We start from the raw sequence: 16,806 nt of genomic DNA, 5'->3' as shown, positions 1-16,806 counted from the left end.
GAGGCTAATGTAGCGAAAAGCGTGAATGTGCTAACGAAATAGAGATCGCAAACAATTGAAGATGTGGAACAGTTATTATTAATTTGGATCAATCAAAAACAGTTAGATGGCGATTCTGTTTCTGAGGCCATCATATGTGAAAAGGCCAGACTGTTGTATGCCGATCTCATCAAGAAAATGCCTGGGATGAATGCTAGTTTACTTAGAGGCTCATTTTCAAAGCACTTAGCCTCCCAAAGTTCCATAGAAACCTATGGAACTTAGCCTCCCAAAGTGCTTTGAAAATATGCCTCTTTGTGATTTTAAGGCCAGCAGAGGCTGGTTCGAAAAATTCAAACGGCGCACTGGCATACACAGTTTCACTAGGCACGGTGAAGGTGCAAGTTCGGACAAGTCTGGGGCCGTAATCAAAGATTACGTAGAGGCTGAAGGATTTATCCCCCAACAAGTCTTCAATTATGATGAAACTGGCCTCTTTTGGCAGAAAATGCCAAAGAGGATGTTCATTACACAGGAGGAAAAGGCACTGCCAGGACATAAGCCTATGAAAGATAGGCTAACTCTTTTGTTGTGTGGTAATGCTAGTGGTGATTGTAAAGTGAGGTGGCAGAAACAGACCTCTTTGGACAGCTTTCTTGTGCCACATGGGTCCACTGACTCTGAAGCTGGTCCTAGTGCCAAAAGACCAAGAAGGCAAGTGACCCCAGATAGTGCCTTGATACCGAAGGTCCTTATGGTGGGCGATTCCCCTTCCAAACAATAATACGCCAAGAGGTGAAGGATTTATCCCCCAACAAGTCTTCAACTGTGATGAAACTGGCCTCTTTTGGAAGTCAATGCCATGTTAAATAAATGTTCCTTTATTCTTTACATTAGTCTTTTATATTAATTTCTTATTGCCTCGGTTTTCGTTGGTTTCGGATTTCGCCGATTGTTTTCGGACGGATTATGACGAAAACAGAGGTATCAGTGTATATGCATAACCCATGGATAATTTTATAAAATCCCTTTTTATATGCAAAATAAATTTATACAGTTTATTTATTAGGATTTATTTACCGCCTTTTTGACGGAATTCACTCAAGGTGGTGTAGAGTAAGAATAGATCAAACATGAGCAATAGGCAATTACAGCAGTAAAAACATTCAACTAACAATACAAAGTATGGCATGGTATTCTACTTGCAATGTCAACACAATACGTAATAGAACATTATAATTGGTAGTGAAGGGTAAGGCAAAGTTGTAACATATAGATGGGTAAAAAAGTAGAAAGAGTTAGAAAGTAAGGTGACTGATTTGAAGAAAGTTGCACGTAAGGTCAGAGAGATGGTTTAAATATATCTCAGCTAGGATAGGAGTGGATAAACATGTCCTGCTATAGTATGTGCAGCCCGAGTCACTCCTTGTGTGTGTGAGTGAAACTAACGTAGTTACTTCTTCCATTAAAGGCTTGGTTGAAGAGCCAAGCTTTCACCTGCTTCCTGAAGCTGAGATAGTCTTGTGTTAAGCAGAGCCTTTCAGGCAATGCATTCCAGAGTGTGGGGGCTACTCCGGAGAAGGCTCGCTTGCAGGTATCACATCGTGTAATGTCTTTTGGAGAAGGTGTGATTAGTGAAAGTCCTGGGAGGACCTTAGTGTCCTTGGCGGTGTGTGAAGGATCATCCTATTCTTCAGATACTCGGGTCCATTCCTTTCATGGCCTTGAAGATCAGGCATAGAGTTTTAAATTTAGTCCTGTGTTGTACTAATAGCCAATGAAGTTTTTGCAAAAATGGTGTGATGTGGTCACGTCGCTTGCAACCTTCTATGAGTCTTGCTGCTGTATTCTGAATCAACTGGAGCTGGTGCAGGCCCTTTGTAGCAGATCACTGTATAGTGCATTGCAGTAATCCACTCTTGATGTTACCATGGCATACACAACTGGGATAAGATTTACCTTCTCGATGTAAGGAGAGAGACAGCATAGTTGTCGCAAATAGTAGAAGCAGCTCGTGAAGGTTGCTTGGATTTGGGGAATCAGAGTAAGTGTTGAATCCAACAGTATTCCAAGGTTCCTGACTTGTGATTTGAGAGGGAGTTCATACTTCCCAAAAGGGATTTTGATGTTAGGTATGTATCCACTTGTGTTAGGGACCCAGAGAAGCTCGGTTTTACTTGGGTTCAGTCAAAGTTTGTTGTGTTTAGCCCATTCTTGAATTGATGTTAGGTAATCAGTTTATTCAAGGCTGTAGGTAAGTCAGGTTCAATGGGTATGAGTAGCTGCACATCATCCGCATAGATGTAGAACTGAGTGTCCATTGACCGAATCAGCTCAGCTAGTGGCTTGAGGTAGATATTGAACAGAATAGGTGACAGTATCGATCCTTGTGGTACCCCACAGTTACCCCCTTAAGAATTATACAGTCTTCATATATATATATAAGTTAAAAAAAAGGCCCGTTTCTGACACAAGTGAAACGGGCGCTAGCAAGCTTTTCCTCGGAGTGTGTATGTTTGAGAGAGTGTATGTGAGAGTGACTGTGTGTGAGAGAGAGAGTGAATGTGCGAGTGTGTGTGTGTGTGAGAGAGAGTGAGTCTGGATGCGAGTGTGTGTGAGAATGAGTGTGTGCAAGTGCGTATGTGAGACAGTGTGAGAGAGAGTGTGTTTCACACAGATACAGTGTGTGCGAGAGAGAGAGAGAGAGTGTGTGTGAGACACAGACTCTCTGTGAGACTGAGTGTGTGAGTGACTGAGTGTGAGTGACAAGAGAGTGTGAGTGACTGTGTGACACATAGAGAGTGAATGTGATACAGTGTGAGAGTGAGAGAGAGAAAGACATTGACTGTGAGAGAGAGTGTGTGAGAGAGAGAGAGAGAGTGTGTGTGACAGAGATACCTCCCCCCCCCCCCCCCCTCTGGTGTCAGGCCCCCCTCCCCCCCTCTCTCTGGTGTCTGAGCGTTACTGTGCAGGACGCTGAGCTCTGGCTGTGCTTCAAGGAACTGACCAATCCTATTTAATAGAATGCACCTCCAACATTCTGAAGCCGAGAAACCTCGTGTGGTTGGTCACTTCAGCTTGTGACGAACCCGGAAGTACGTGATGTCAATTCAGGAGATGGATACAGAGAGCAGGAATGCCTCAGCCATGCAGTCAGCTTCAGAATGTTGGAGGGGCGTTTTATTATATAGGATGTAATTTGGGAGTATACTTTGTTTTTTAAATTAATGATGCAATAAGGATATAACTAGTTCAAACAAAGTCTAGTTTCAAAACAATTATATAGAAAAATGTGTCAAACCCCCACCCCCCCCCCCCCCCCCCCATCCCCATCCCAAAATAAAATTTCAGACTTCATTAAATAACACGTCCGTGTGTAACCCTCAGTCCTCAAAATACACTTTTCTGAATGTTAAGATATACTTCTCTCTGGAAGGTAAATCTATCATGGAGAGGAGTGCACCTTAACATGGAAATAAGTGTATTTTATGAACTGAGGGTTACACACTGTAAAAAGGCAGCAGCTTTCCTGTCCTCCCCAGGATCAAGCTCGATACCTCCCCAGCCACTGTCAGTGGATAGCAGACTTGACCCAGAAGCTGCAGAACTGCAATGTGTACAGCTATAACCCAAGTGGCACTGTGCTGTTATCGGGTAAGAGAACCAGGGCTGTGGAGTTGGTACAGCAAACCTTCAACTCTGACCGCTCTATTTTTCTAATGTCCAACTCCAATTGATATTAGGCTTTAAATTTTTATTCTGGATCTAAAGTACTGGTAAATATGACTTAATTTAGGTGTGAGGATTACACCAGGTTTCAGTTGGTGTAAATCCTCGTGTCCAAAACTGGGTGTGGATCCTGACACTAAGCACTAGTCTATAAACAGTGCCCAACTTGGAGTGCCGTTTATAGAATAGCACTTAGCACTCATTTTTTTTGGCATCCAGATTTGGGCGCCATTTACAAAATGTAGTCCTTAATGTATTGGACTAATGATTATAATTTTGGAGTATGATGATCTGATGTTCTCTTAGCAGTTCTGTATGATGGTTCACATAGATATGATTAAGTCAGTTATAAGGACCATTGAACTGATTGATTTCTTGGTCATCTTATAACTGTGGTGCCATGCTTATACGGTCATTTTCTGATTAGAGCAGGGAGATAAGGAGCCAATGGAGGTCTTCATCTGTAGCTCCCTTTACATACATGATATCCTTACAGTTGCATACCAAGCACTCTACACAAAAATCATATTGGAAGAGATTCACCACATGGTGTATGGACAACAATCCTGATCCTTCTACCTGTACAATTGATTCCCTTCTTCAATATCTGCTACACCTGTCTAACTCTAGGTTAAACCCTCTTCTATCAGAGATCACCTTGCAGCCATCTCATCTCATCACATGAATGCTTTCCAATCATCTCTTTCATTGCATCCTTTATTCAGACGTTTTTTTTTCAAGGGATTACATCACCTGTATCTTCCTATACAATCTTCACCTCCTTCCTGGGACCTTACTCTAGTTCTTACACAATTGCTGCATCCATCTTTTGAACCTCTGGCATCAGCATCATTGCAATTTTTAATCTGGAAAACTTTATTTCTCACTGCTGTCATCTCAGCTTGTCATTTCTCACTTTTTGGTTGCTTCAACTGAGGAATGACAGATATTTTGCATGGAGACTGTCGCTGTATTGATTCCACTGAGTTTCAGACCCCATTGGAGGGGCCGTATGCAAGACTTGCCGTGGGAAGAATAACTGTTGTAGCAGACATATGACCCAAGAGAGTGAGTAGGGATCTGGCAGTGCAGGTGTCTGTCCGCATGTATTGAGTTGCAAGGTTGTGGGTGGTCTGCAAGCAGTCCTGAGGAAGCACAAGCATTATCCTTTACCATCGCTGAGCTAGCTTTTTGCGTTACTGTTGTGTTGTGGGCCCATCTGCTTGCAGCTTTGAGCATTGGCCTCAAAGCTAGGTGTGTAACTTAGGACTTAAGCTAGTATTCTATGATAGCTATTACGTGTGTAATTGCTGACGTAGAATTCCTGCTTAGTGCATATTATCCCTGTCCCTAACATGACGACCTTTGAGAATTAACTCCCTAATGGGCCGATGATCAGAAGCAAACGCAGGCGCTAGAGGCTAATAGCGCCATACTAACGCCCACGTTTGCTACCGCCCATGATCATAGCCCCCGAGCATGTGAAACGTACTCGCGGGCTCTGACTGCAAGTAGCATGCAATGCATTCTAAACAAGGCTTAGCGCAAGTAGCATTCAATGCATGTTAAACATATTCCTCCAAACATTGGCACACTGCATGCAGCAAACCATATGCCAGCTCGGAGCTGGTGTTAGGGTTTGCGGAACATTGGGGAGGAATGGAGAGCCCTGTCCAGCATGCATTTGCATGATAGCAGGCCCCCCACCCCAAGCTGGTGACACGGGCTGGAGGTCCGGCAGACCTCCAGTCCCCCCTGAACCCCCTCCCCGACACAAGCCGGTGACACCATATTGTATGGTGGTGAAGCCCCGCCAGCGCATCCTAGGATACACTGGACAGGGCTGGACACTGCCATTTTCAAGGTGGTGCTGGAAGAGGAGGGAGCATACTACTCCCTCCTCCACCGTTAAGGTACCGGGACGGACCACTAGACCACCAGGTTTTGGGGGTGTGCTTGAGTTTTGCAGCCACCAGAGCTTTTATTGGGGGGTGAAATTGTGTCACGGGGATCTGGGGAGCTTGAGGTCCACCGACCTCCAGCACCCATGACACCAGCTTGATATGGGGGTTCGGTGGGTGCACTAGGACACCAGGGCCTTATATTGCAGGGGGGTCTAGGGGACCCACGGACCTCTAGCCCCTCTGTTTGACAGTCTGGGCTGTCAAAAGCCCGGACCTGCCAAATACAATCAGAGATAAGTGTGCATAAATTTGCATGCTATTTTTAGAGCGCTGTTTGGAACAGCGTGGAGCTTTTGATCATCTTCCCATATATGTGTAAATGTTTAGTCTGCTAACGCTTATGCATGTATGTGCACTCATACACATGTAAGTGCTAGCAAGGCACCTTGGCGCTATTCTCCTAATACATGCTTAACTTACATAATGCACATGAGCGGAGCATGGGCAGGACTTAGGGCTCCCATTTATGCATACAGTTTACAGAACACTGTAAGTTAGACGTGTCCCTGCTGAATTTAGGCATATGCAGTTACACCTGTCATAGAGCTGGCATAAGTGTGGGTGCGTACGTTGTTTAGGCATGTTGATATGTTGGCATGTTTGTATTCTATAATGGAACCTAGGCACTTACCACATGGTCCTAGTTATAGAATTGCCCCCTAAGTTAGGTAGAGATGGTTTACCCCCCTCTGCTCTTTTTCTAGAGAGGATCTGTGGGTGCGAGAAGGAAAGATCCTGAACCCCGAGAAGCTGTTTTTTGATGAGAAGGGGTCAGCTGATATCCATGTCGACTGCCAGAATAACTTGATTGCCCCAGGATTCATTGACACACAGATCAATGGTGAGACATTGCAGTGCCTTTAAATTTAGGGTGCAGTGAAGTCTCTTGCCTTTGTGCAGGATTGAAGACGTGAATTTCTCAACCATCACAGGTACTTGCCAGGTTATGGAGACAGTGGATCTAGCAACGTCATCCCCCTTGTTAACTCCAGTTATTGATTGTAGCCGCCTAATTAATTAGCTTCATACAGATCTGGGCAACCTATATGGAATCCAGGGGGTGGTGTGGGAAGGGTTGTGGTTCTGTCTCATTTTCCTAGTCGACAGTTTATTAGACTCAGGACTCTTTTTGAGGGGGTACTGAGTATTGGTGCATCTTCTGTTGTCCGCTAAATTGACCCATGGTCCCCAAATTTTAATGAAAGAGTTCAGGCTGGTACACATTAATTCTGCCTTGTCATAGATTCTGTAACTGGCTGTAGGGGGAGGCCTGGCTATTTCCCTCAGTGATCACCCCGCTCCTGAAGAGTGTCGTGTGACATTTAAGTACCCGGCACCTATTTCCTAGAAAAAAATGCACTGATTAGACTGGTTCCTATCTGGGGTAGGTGTTCAACATAAAAGACTGGAAATGTAAGGCTGAAAATTATTTGTAGAGTGGTGGCTTGAGGGTTGTGGCCGTGGATGTGTGTATGTCTATAATAATTTCCTCAAAAATCCATCCTAAAATTCATAAATCTTCCCATAGGTGAATAATCTCTCGAACAAGAGCAGACTAATTTTATAATTAATTATCTTTCAGGTTTTAAGGGGTTTTTCCCCCTCAGTGTCACCGACTGATGGTGTCTTTTCCAGGTCTGTGCTCAGCATTGTCTGTCAGCCCCTGATACAGTGAAAAAAAAAATCAAAATGCAGATCCAAATGATAAAAAACTGCTAAAGAGAGGTTTTGAGAACTGTAAATGTTTTAATATGCAAGATTATAACTTATAAACAACAACAAAAAAGGATTTTTGGACCTTTGCCTTGCTCTGATTATCATACAGAACTAATTTGAGTGCCATATGTTCCTTTTGTACGCTGGTTATTAAATAATAATGTTTGGTTTTTCTTTGATAGTTTTCAGTCATATGATAGGATGTACAAACCTCCAGGATGGATTTTTGAAGTTCATATACAAAGCCCTATTTGCAGTTTCCATATGGAAATATCAGCATTTAATGTTATGTAATTATGGTTGTTAACGTCTACCTTGCTCTGTTGAGCAGGGATTGTCTCTCTGTGTCAGGTGTTAGCGCTGCGTGCATCTGGTAGCGCTATACAAATGCTATTAATAATAATACCTTAACCTTGAAGTACAAGTTGGATTACAGATCATTGTACATATAATTTAACAAAACATATCACCATTGAACAAATAAAACTGCAAGTCATACATCTCGCCTCACTTCTGTACATTTCTTAATATTTAACATCTAAACTAATAAACAGCCTGATTAAACAGCCAGGTTTTCAATCATTTTTCCTAAAAAAAACTTTGTAGGAAGACTGTAACCTACTCTCCAGTTGGAGGGAGTTACAAATAATGAGTCTTTTTCCTCCAATAGTTTTATTTCTTGATTTACACAGACTTTTCAAGGAAGATATACTGAGATGCACATTACCCTAAGATCATAATTGTCTCATAGTAGCAGGAGTCCATACCGCTTAAAATTTTTAAAATAGTGTTTCCCTATCATCAAGCCGATCAATCCATAGACTGGTGGGTTGTGTCCATCTACCAGCAGTTGGAGATAGAGAGCAATCTTTTGCCTCCCTATATGTGGTCATGTGCTGCCAGAAATTCCCCAGTATGTTCTCTATCTCAGCAGGTGTGTGGTCACACAGCAGCAGCTCTGGCTAGGTCTCCAAGCCTATTGTTTAGGTTTGTTGAGTACCTGGGGTTGAGGGCTCTTCGTGAGCAAGTGCAAACCTGGTGGTGCCAGGTCCCTCCTTTTCTCCCCCCTCCCGCTGGCTCCGTTAAACAAAAAAAAAAAAAAATTTTAAACGTTCAAAAAGGACGTCCATTTGCAGCTGCTCACTGGAACAAGTCGTCGCTGCTCGGAGCAAGAAGCAGGTAATTTTTACCTTTTACTAGCGGGCAGGGGGTTCCCCGAACGCTCTCCACTTGGCTATGGCCGCGGATGGCAAGGGCGCGAAAAGACGCTCCCCAGAACGCGTTCGAGCGCCTAGCGGGGAAGTGGGGGGATCGAAGGTAGTCGCCCTTTTTGGGCGCCCTTTCGGAACCGGGAGAGTTCACCGGTTTTTCCTCTGGCGCGGCAGCCTTTCCCGCCTTAGGCGCCCATCCCCCGCTGGGCGCCCTCCCGGTTGTGACCAGCCACGCGGCTCGGTCGGCTTCTTCTTGGGCCGCCCTCGAGATGGGAGACGTTAACAGCTTGGTCGCCCTTGAATCGGGCGACAGTAAGAAGTCGGCGAAATTAAAACGCCCTTCTTCCCGCGCAGCTCCTTCTTGGAGTTTTGCGCCGGACGCCATTTTGGACGCGCAACTCGCCTCTCCCCTGCTACTGGGAGCACAGATGGAGGGCGCCTCTAGGGCCACGGCACAGGCTGCAGAAATGCAAAGACTGGGGGGTTTCTCCCCTGAGTTCATTTTGCTGGTGCATCAAGCCTTTCTTATGCAGAAAACTGCCCCTGCCCACCCCTCTGATCGGGGTGATGAGGTCTCTATGCTTAAGCGCCCTCGGGTGGATCTTCCACCCTCGGGGGACTCGGTCTCCTCTGATGTGGATGACGGCAGCGTGTCTGAGTTCTCCCAGAGATCCTTAGCGGAATCGATGGAAGAGACTGATCCTCGCTCGGATGGAGCGGACGACCCCTCTGCAGCGCGGCTTTTTCGCTCAGAGGATTTGCCCAACCTGCTTGTGCAGGCCATGAGCATTTTGAAGATTGCCTCTCCGGGGGAAGGTCTCTCTCTCAGCCTCTACTGGATCCGCCATTATGCTGGGAACGAAGCGCCCGCCTAGAACCTTCCACGTTTATGAAGCCATGCAGACTTTAATTTCAGCGCAGTGGGATGCCCCTGAGGCGAGCCTGAAAGTAGCCAGGGGCTATGTCCCGTCTGTACCCCTTTCCTGAGGGGGAACGGGAAGCCTTTGTCTGGCCCACGGTAGATTCCTTAATCACTGCCGTGACTAAGAAAACAGCGCTGCCGGTGGAAGGTGGCACTGCCCTGAAGGACGCCCAAGACAGGAGAATGGAGGCGGCCTTAAAGTCGTCCTTTGAGGCGGCCACTCCGAGTTTGCAAGCCTCGGTTTGCGGCTCCTACGTGGCTAGGGCGTGCCTGACTGTTTTGCAGCGGCCTTCCCCCTCGGACCCTTCCTGGAGGGCGGAATGGTCGATCCTGGAGTCGGGTTTGGCCTACTTGGCAGACTTGCTATATGATGTTTTGAGAGCCTCGGCCAAGGGCATGGCTCAGACAGTCTCTGCGCGGCGGTGGCTCTGGCTTAAGCACTGGTCTGCTGACCATGCCTCTAAATCTCGCCTAGCCAAGTTGCCTTTTAAAGGCAAGCTGCTCTTTGGGGATGAGCTGAACAAGATCATGACGGAGCTCGACACGTCCAAGGGCAAGAGGTTGCCGGAGGTCAGGGCTCGGGCCGGCAGTGCCCGTCCTGGTCCCTCTAAGGGCCGATTCCAGGAAGCCCGTCGGCCTCCTCTGCCTCCGCTTCCTTCAAACGGAACTTCTCCCCCAAGCAGCATTCCTTTCGTAGGGAACGTCTTCCCGGAGGTTCGTACTCCAGCCCGCCCCCAGGGTCGCGTACCCAATGATGGGGACCTGGTCCATGGCCCAGTGCAGATAGGAGGAAGGTTGTCCTCGTTTCTGGGCGAGTGGACCAGGGTAACTTCAGTTCTCCGAGGACAAGCAGGCTGCTTCTTCTCACTGATGGGTGACGTCCATGGCAGCCCCCTCCAACCGGAAACTTCACGCAAAGGCCTTTGCTAGTCCTCGTGCGCCGATGCGCACCGCACATGCGCAGCCGTTTTCCCGCCCGAACCGGCTCGTGTTCGTCAGTCTTCTTTTGTCCGCGCTCGGGATGGTCGTGTTTTACCGCCGTTTCGTGCCCCTCAAGTTGACCTCGCGCGTCTTCGCGATTTTCGTAAAAAAAAAAAAAAGGGGCCCTTTCGGTCTTTTCCCCTTTTCCCGTGTTTCCAGCTTTTTCCCCGCATAAGTTTCCTTTCGCTTTCGGGACCGGCCTATTTGGCCTCGATTCGGGTTTTTCTCCCCTATTTTTGGTGCCCTTCGTCATCATCGCGAATTTTGATTTCGCCGGCGTGATTTTCCGCCCATGTCATCGAAGTCTTCCAGCGGCTTCAAGAAGTGCACCCAGTGCGCCCGGGTAATCTCGCTCACTGATAGGCACGCTTCGTGTCTTCAGTGTCTGGGGGCTGGGCACCGCCCGCAGGCCTGTAGTCTTTGTGCTCTTTTAAAAAAGAAGACTCAGGTAGCGAGATTGGCCCAGTGGAACGTGTTGTTTTCGGGCTCTTCGACGACAACAGCACGGGCATCGAGTGCATCGACGTCGACAGCATCAAAGTCTTCAACCTCGGCATCGACTGCATCGAGGCCTCTACCTCCGGCATTGTCGGTACCGAGGTATCGAAAGGCTGCGTCGACGTCGGTGGTACCGGGACCTCCGCTGTTGCTGATGTCGTCGGACAGTGGTGCTTCATCTGGAGTGCAGGTGAGGGCTGTCCATTCCCCTGCTGGTGGCGGTGAGCCTTCGGGTGGGTCTCCCCCTGCCCTGAGGGCTCCTGCAGAACAGCCTCCCCGAGATCGACCTTCTTCGGCCTCGGCCCCGAGGAAGCGACGGTTGGATTCTACGTCCTCCTCGTCGGTACCGGGAAGCTCCGGTGACATGCTTCGCTTGAAGAAGTCTAAGAAGCATCGTCACTGGTCTCCTTCCCGTCTCGGTACCGACAGCTCTGGGTCGCTGAGGCAGTCGGCACCCAGTAGGCATCGGCACCGGGAGGACCGCTCACCCTCTGTTCAGGAGGTGTCGATGCGCTCCACCTTGGACAGCCCGGAACCGCCTCCACGCCCAGAACAGACTGACATTGACGCCTGCATCGGCTTCTCAGTCTTTCTCCACAGCCGCTCTGCACGAGAGTCTCCGGGCCGTTCTTCCAGAGATTCTGGGAGAGCTGTTGCGCCCTTCCCCTCCGGTACCGGGGGTGCTTGCGCCTCCGGTACCGTCGAGTGAGGCGCCGGCTGGCCCCTTGCCCGAGGTGAGGTCTCCGGTACCGGTACCGCTTGCGGTACCGGCTACGGCCGCCTCCCAGGCAGACTCCCCGACGTCGGCAGAGGGAGCTTCGCCGATGCTGGCGAGGGAGTCCACCTCTCGACGCTCCTACCGTGGCCGTGTTTCCACGGAGTCGAGTCAGGCACGGCTTTAGACGCAGGTTCGTGAACTTGTGTCTGATACCGATGGTGAGGCCTCGTGGGAGGAGGAGGAGGACATCAGATATTTCTCTGACGATGAGTCTGATGGCCTTCCTTCTGATCCCACTCCCTCCCCTGAAAGGCAGCTTTCTCCTCCCGAGAGTCTGTCTTTCGCGGCCTTTATCCGGGAGATGTCTATGGCCATCCCCTTCCCGGTGGTTGTGGAGGATGAGCCCAGGGCTGAAATGTTTGAGCTCTTGGACTATCCTTCTCCACCTAAGGAAGCGTCCACAGTACCCATGCATCATGTCCTAAAAAAGACATTGCTGGCGAACTGGACCAAGCCACTAACTAATCCCCACATTCCCAAGAAGATCGAATCCCAGTATCGGATCCATGGGGACCCAGAGCTGATGCGCACTCAGTTGCCTCACGACTCTGGTGTTGTGGATCTGGCCCTAAAGAAGGCTAAGAGTTCTAGAGAGCATGCTTCGGCGCCCCCGGGCAAGGACTCTAGAACCTTAGACTCCTTTAGGAGGAAGGCCTATCATTCCTCTATGCTCGTGGCCAAGATTCAGTCCTACCAGCTCTACACGAGTATCCATATGCGGAACAATGTGCGGCAGTTGGCGGGCTTGGTGGACAAGCTCCCTCCTGAGCAAGCCAAGCCATTTCAGGAGGTGGTCAGGCAGCTGAAGGCGTGCAGAAAATTCCTGGCCAGAGGCGTATATGATACCTTTGATGTTGCGTCCAGGGCCGCTGCTCAAGGTGTGGTGATGCGCAGACTCTCATGGCTGCGTGCCTCTGACCTGGAGAATAGGATCCAGCAGCAGATTGCGGACTCCCCTTGCCGAGCGGACAACATTTTTGGAGAAAAAGTCGAACAGGTGGTAGAACAGTTCCACCAGTGGGATAACGCTTTCGACAAATTCTCCCGCCGGCAGCCTTCAGCTTCTGCCTCCTCAGGTAGACGTTTTTATGGAGGAAAGAGAGCTGTTTCCTACTCTTCTGGTAACCATAGGTACAATCCTCCCTCTCGCCAGCCTGCGGCCCAGGCTAAGCCCCAGCGCGCGCGCTCTCGTCAGCAGCGTGCGCCTCAGCAAGGCCCCACGGCTCCCCAGCAAAAGCAGGGGGCGAGCTTTTGACTGGCTCCAGCAGAGCATAGCCGACATCAACGTGTCCGTGCCGGGCGATCTGCCGGTCGGGGGGAGATTGAAAGTTTTTCACCAAAGGTGGCCTCTTGTAACCTCCGACCGTTGGGTTCTTCAAATAGTCCGGCAAGGATTTGGCCTCGAAGCCTCCAAATTGCCCACCGGGAGCTCAGTCCTACAGCTTCCAGCACAAGCAGGTACTTGCAGAGGAACTCTCCGCCCTTCTCAGCGCCAATGCGGTCGAGCCCGTGCCGTCCGGGCAAGAAGGGCTGGGATTCTATTCCAGGTACTTCCTTGTGGAAAAGAAAACAGGGGGGATGCGTCCCATCCTAGACCTAAGGGCCCTGAACAAATATCTGGTCAAGGAAAAGTTCAGGAAGCTTTCCCTGGGCACCCTTCTTCCCATGATTCAGGAAAACGATTGGCTATGCTCTCTGGACTTGAAGGACGCCTACACGCACATCCCGATACTGCCAGCTCACAGACAGTATCTGCGATTTCAGCTGGGCACACGTCACTTCCAGTACTGTGTGCTACCCTTTGGGCTCGCCTCTGCGCCCAGAGTGTTCATGAAGTGCTTGGCTGTAGTAGCAGCGGCGCTTCGCAGGCTGGGAGTACACGTGTTCCCCTATCTCGACGATAGGGGAACACATCCGAGGCAGGAGCTCTACAGTCCATGCAGATGACTATTTGCCTCCTGGAGCTACTGGGGTTTGTGATAAATTATCCAAAGTCCCATCTTCTCCCAGTACAGAGACTCGAATTCATAGGAGCTCTGCTGGATTCTCGGACGGCTCGTGCCTATCTTCCGGAGACAAGGGCCAACAATCTGTTGTCCCTCGTCTCCCGGGTACAAGCGTCCCAGCAGATCACAGCTCAGCAGATGTTGAGATTGCTTGGCCACATGGCCTCCACAGTTCATGTGACTCCCATGGCTCGGCTTCACATGCGATCTGCTCAATGGACCCTAGCTTTCCAGTGGTTTCAAGCTGCTGGGGATCTAGAAGACGTGAGCCACCTGTCCACGAGTTTTCTCAAATCCCTGTATTGGTGGACGATTTGGTCCAATTTGACTCTGGGACGCCCTTTCCAAATTCCTCAGCCACAAAAAGTGCTGACTACGGATGCGTCTCTCCTGGGGTGGGGAGCTCATGTCGATGGGCTTCACACCCAGGGAAGCTGGTCCCTCCAGGAACGCGATCTGCAGATCAATCTCCTGGAGTTACGAGCGGTCAGGAACGCTCTGAAGGCTTTCAGAGATCGGCTGTCCCACCAAATTATCCAAATTCAGACAGACAACCAGGTTGTTATGTATTACATCAACAAGCAGGGGGGCACCGGATCTCGCCCCCTGTGTCAGGAGGCCGTCAGCATGTGGCTGTGGGCTCGCCGTTACGGCATGTTGCTCTGGCAGGCGTAAACAACAGTCTGGCCGACAGGTTGAGCAGGATTATGCAACCTCACGAGTGGTCGCTCAACTCCAGAGTAGTGTGCCAGATCTTCCAGGTGTGGGGCACCCCCTTTGTAGATCTCTTTGCATCTCGAGCCAACCACAAGGTCCCTCAGTTCTGTTCCAGACTTCAGGGCCACGGCAGACTGGCATTGGATGCCTTCCTCCTGGATTGGGGGGACGGCCTGCTGTATGCTTATCCTCCCATACCTCTGGTGGGGAAGACTTTGTTGAAACTCAAGCAAGACCAAGGAACCATGATCCTGATTGCTCCTTTTTGGCCGCGTCAGATCTGGTTCCCTCTCCTTCTGGAGTTGTCCTCCGAAGAACCGTGGAGATTGGAGTGTTTTCCGACCCTCATCACACAGAACGAAGGGGCGCTTCTGCATCCCAACCTCCAGTCTCTGGCTCTCACGGCCTGGATGTTGAGAGCGTAGACTTTGCCTCTTTGGGTCTGTCGGAGGGTGTCTCCCGCGTCTTGCTTGCTTCCAGAAAAGATTCCACTAAGACGAGTTACTTCTTATGGAGGAGGTTTGCCGTCTGGTGTGACAGCAAGGCCTTAGATCCTCGCTCCTGTCCTACACAGACCCTGCTTGAATACCTTCTGCACTTGTCTGAGTCTGGTCTCAAGACCAACTCTGTAAGGGTTCACCTTAGCGCAATCAGTGTATACCATTACCGTGTGGAAGGTAAGCCGATCTCAGGACAGCCTTTAGTTGTTCGCTTCATGAGAGGTTTGCTTTTGTCAAAGCCCCCCGTCAAACCTCCTACAGTGTCATGGGATCTCAATGTCGTTCTCACCCAGCTGATGAAACCTCCGTTTGAGCCACTGAATTCATGCCATCTGAAGTACTTGACCTGGAAGGTCATTTTCTTGGTGGCAGTTACTTCAGCTTGTAGAGTCAGTGAGCTTCAAGCCCTAGTAGCTCATGCTCCTTATACCAAATTTCATCATAATAGAGTAGTCCTCCGCACTCACCCTAAGTTCTTGCCAAAGGTAGTGTCGGAGTTCCATCTGAACCAGTCAATTGTCTTGCCAACATTCTTTCCCCGTCCTCATTCCTGCCCTGCTGAACGTCAGCTGCACACATTGGACTGCAAAAGAGCATTGGCCTTCTATCTGGAGCGGACAAAGCCCAACAGACAGTCTGTCCAAATGTTTGTTTCTTTTGATCCCAACAGGAGGGGAGTGGCTGTGGGGAAACGCACCATATCCAATTGGCTAGCAGATTGCATTTCCTTCACTTATGCCCAGGCTGGGCTGGCTCTTGAGGGTCATGTCACGGCTCACAATGTTAGAGCCATGGCAGCATCCGTGGCCCACTTGAAGTCAGCCACTATTGAAGAGATCTGCAAAGCTGCGACGTGGTCATCTGTCCACACATTCACATCTCATTACTGCCTGCAGCAGGATACCCGACGCGACAGTCGGTTCGGGCAGTCAGTGCTTCAGAATCTGTTCGGGGTTTAGAATCCAACTCCACCCCCCTAGGCCCATGTTTATTCTGTTCCAGGCTACACTCTCAGTTAGTTGGATAAATTGTTAGGTCAATCTCAGTTATGACCTCGCCGTTGCGAGGCCCAATTGACCATGTCTGTTGTTTTGAGTGAGCCTGGGGGCTAGGGATACCCCATCAGTGAGAACAAGCAGCCTGCTTGTCCTCGGAGAAAGCGAATGCTACATACCTGTAGAGGGTATTCTCGTAGGACAGCAGGCTGATTGTTCTCACATACCCGCCCGCCTCCTCTTTGGAGTTGTGTCTTCCCTTGTCTTTGTCTTGCTACATATGGGACTGACGAACACGAGCCGGTTCGGGCGGGAAGACTGCTGTGCGTGCGCGGTGCGCATCGGCGCACGAGGACTAGCAAAGGCCTTTGCTAGTGAAGTTTCCGGTTGGAGGGGGCTGCCGTGGACGTCACCCATCAGTGAGAACAATCAGCCTGCTGTCCGCGGAGAATACCCTCTATAGGTGTGTAGCATTCGCTACGCTTGGGTTCTGGAAGTCATCAGAGACGGCTACAAGCTAGAATTCTGCCGACCCCTAAGAGTCGGGTTTGTAAACTCTCCTTGCAAGTCTCAGGTCAAAGCAGCTGCCATGCAGCAGACTTTGAGCAACCTGATCCGCCTGGGCACGGTGGTCCCGGTGCCAGTAGATCAGCTTGGCAAGGGGCGCTACTCCATTTACTTTGTGGTGCCAAAGAAAGAAGGATCTGCTCGGCCTATTTTCGACCTCAAAGGAATCAATCAGGCCTTGAAAGTTCAGCACTTCTGGATGGAGACCCTCCGCTCCGTAATAGCTGCGGTGAAAAAGGGAGA

At 49.6% G+C, this 16,806-nt stretch overlaps 1 protein-coding gene across 4 annotated transcripts in view; it reads left to right on the top strand.

The window, feature by feature from the left end:
- AMDHD2 (amidohydrolase domain containing 2) overlaps positions 1 to 16,806 on the top strand; it is a 64,117-nt gene that overhangs the window by 17,730 nt on the left and 29,581 nt on the right. For all 4 annotated transcript variants that reach the window (XM_030211726.1, XM_030211727.1, XM_030211725.1 and 1 more), the window contains exon 3: positions 6,377 to 6,513. In XM_030211726.1, the coding sequence (XP_030067586.1) occupies positions 6,377 to 6,513 (137 nt within the window). The remainder of the gene's footprint in view (positions 1 to 6,376; positions 6,514 to 16,806) is intronic.

The sequence above is a fragment of the Microcaecilia unicolor genome, chromosome 8 (genome assembly GCF_901765095.1).
Source record: "Microcaecilia unicolor chromosome 8, aMicUni1.1, whole genome shotgun sequence".
Classification (NCBI taxonomy): Eukaryota; Metazoa; Chordata; class Amphibia; order Gymnophiona; family Siphonopidae; genus Microcaecilia; species Microcaecilia unicolor.
The sequence above is the reverse complement of the archived record's forward strand: the minus strand, read 5'-3'. Positions and strand labels throughout refer to the sequence as shown.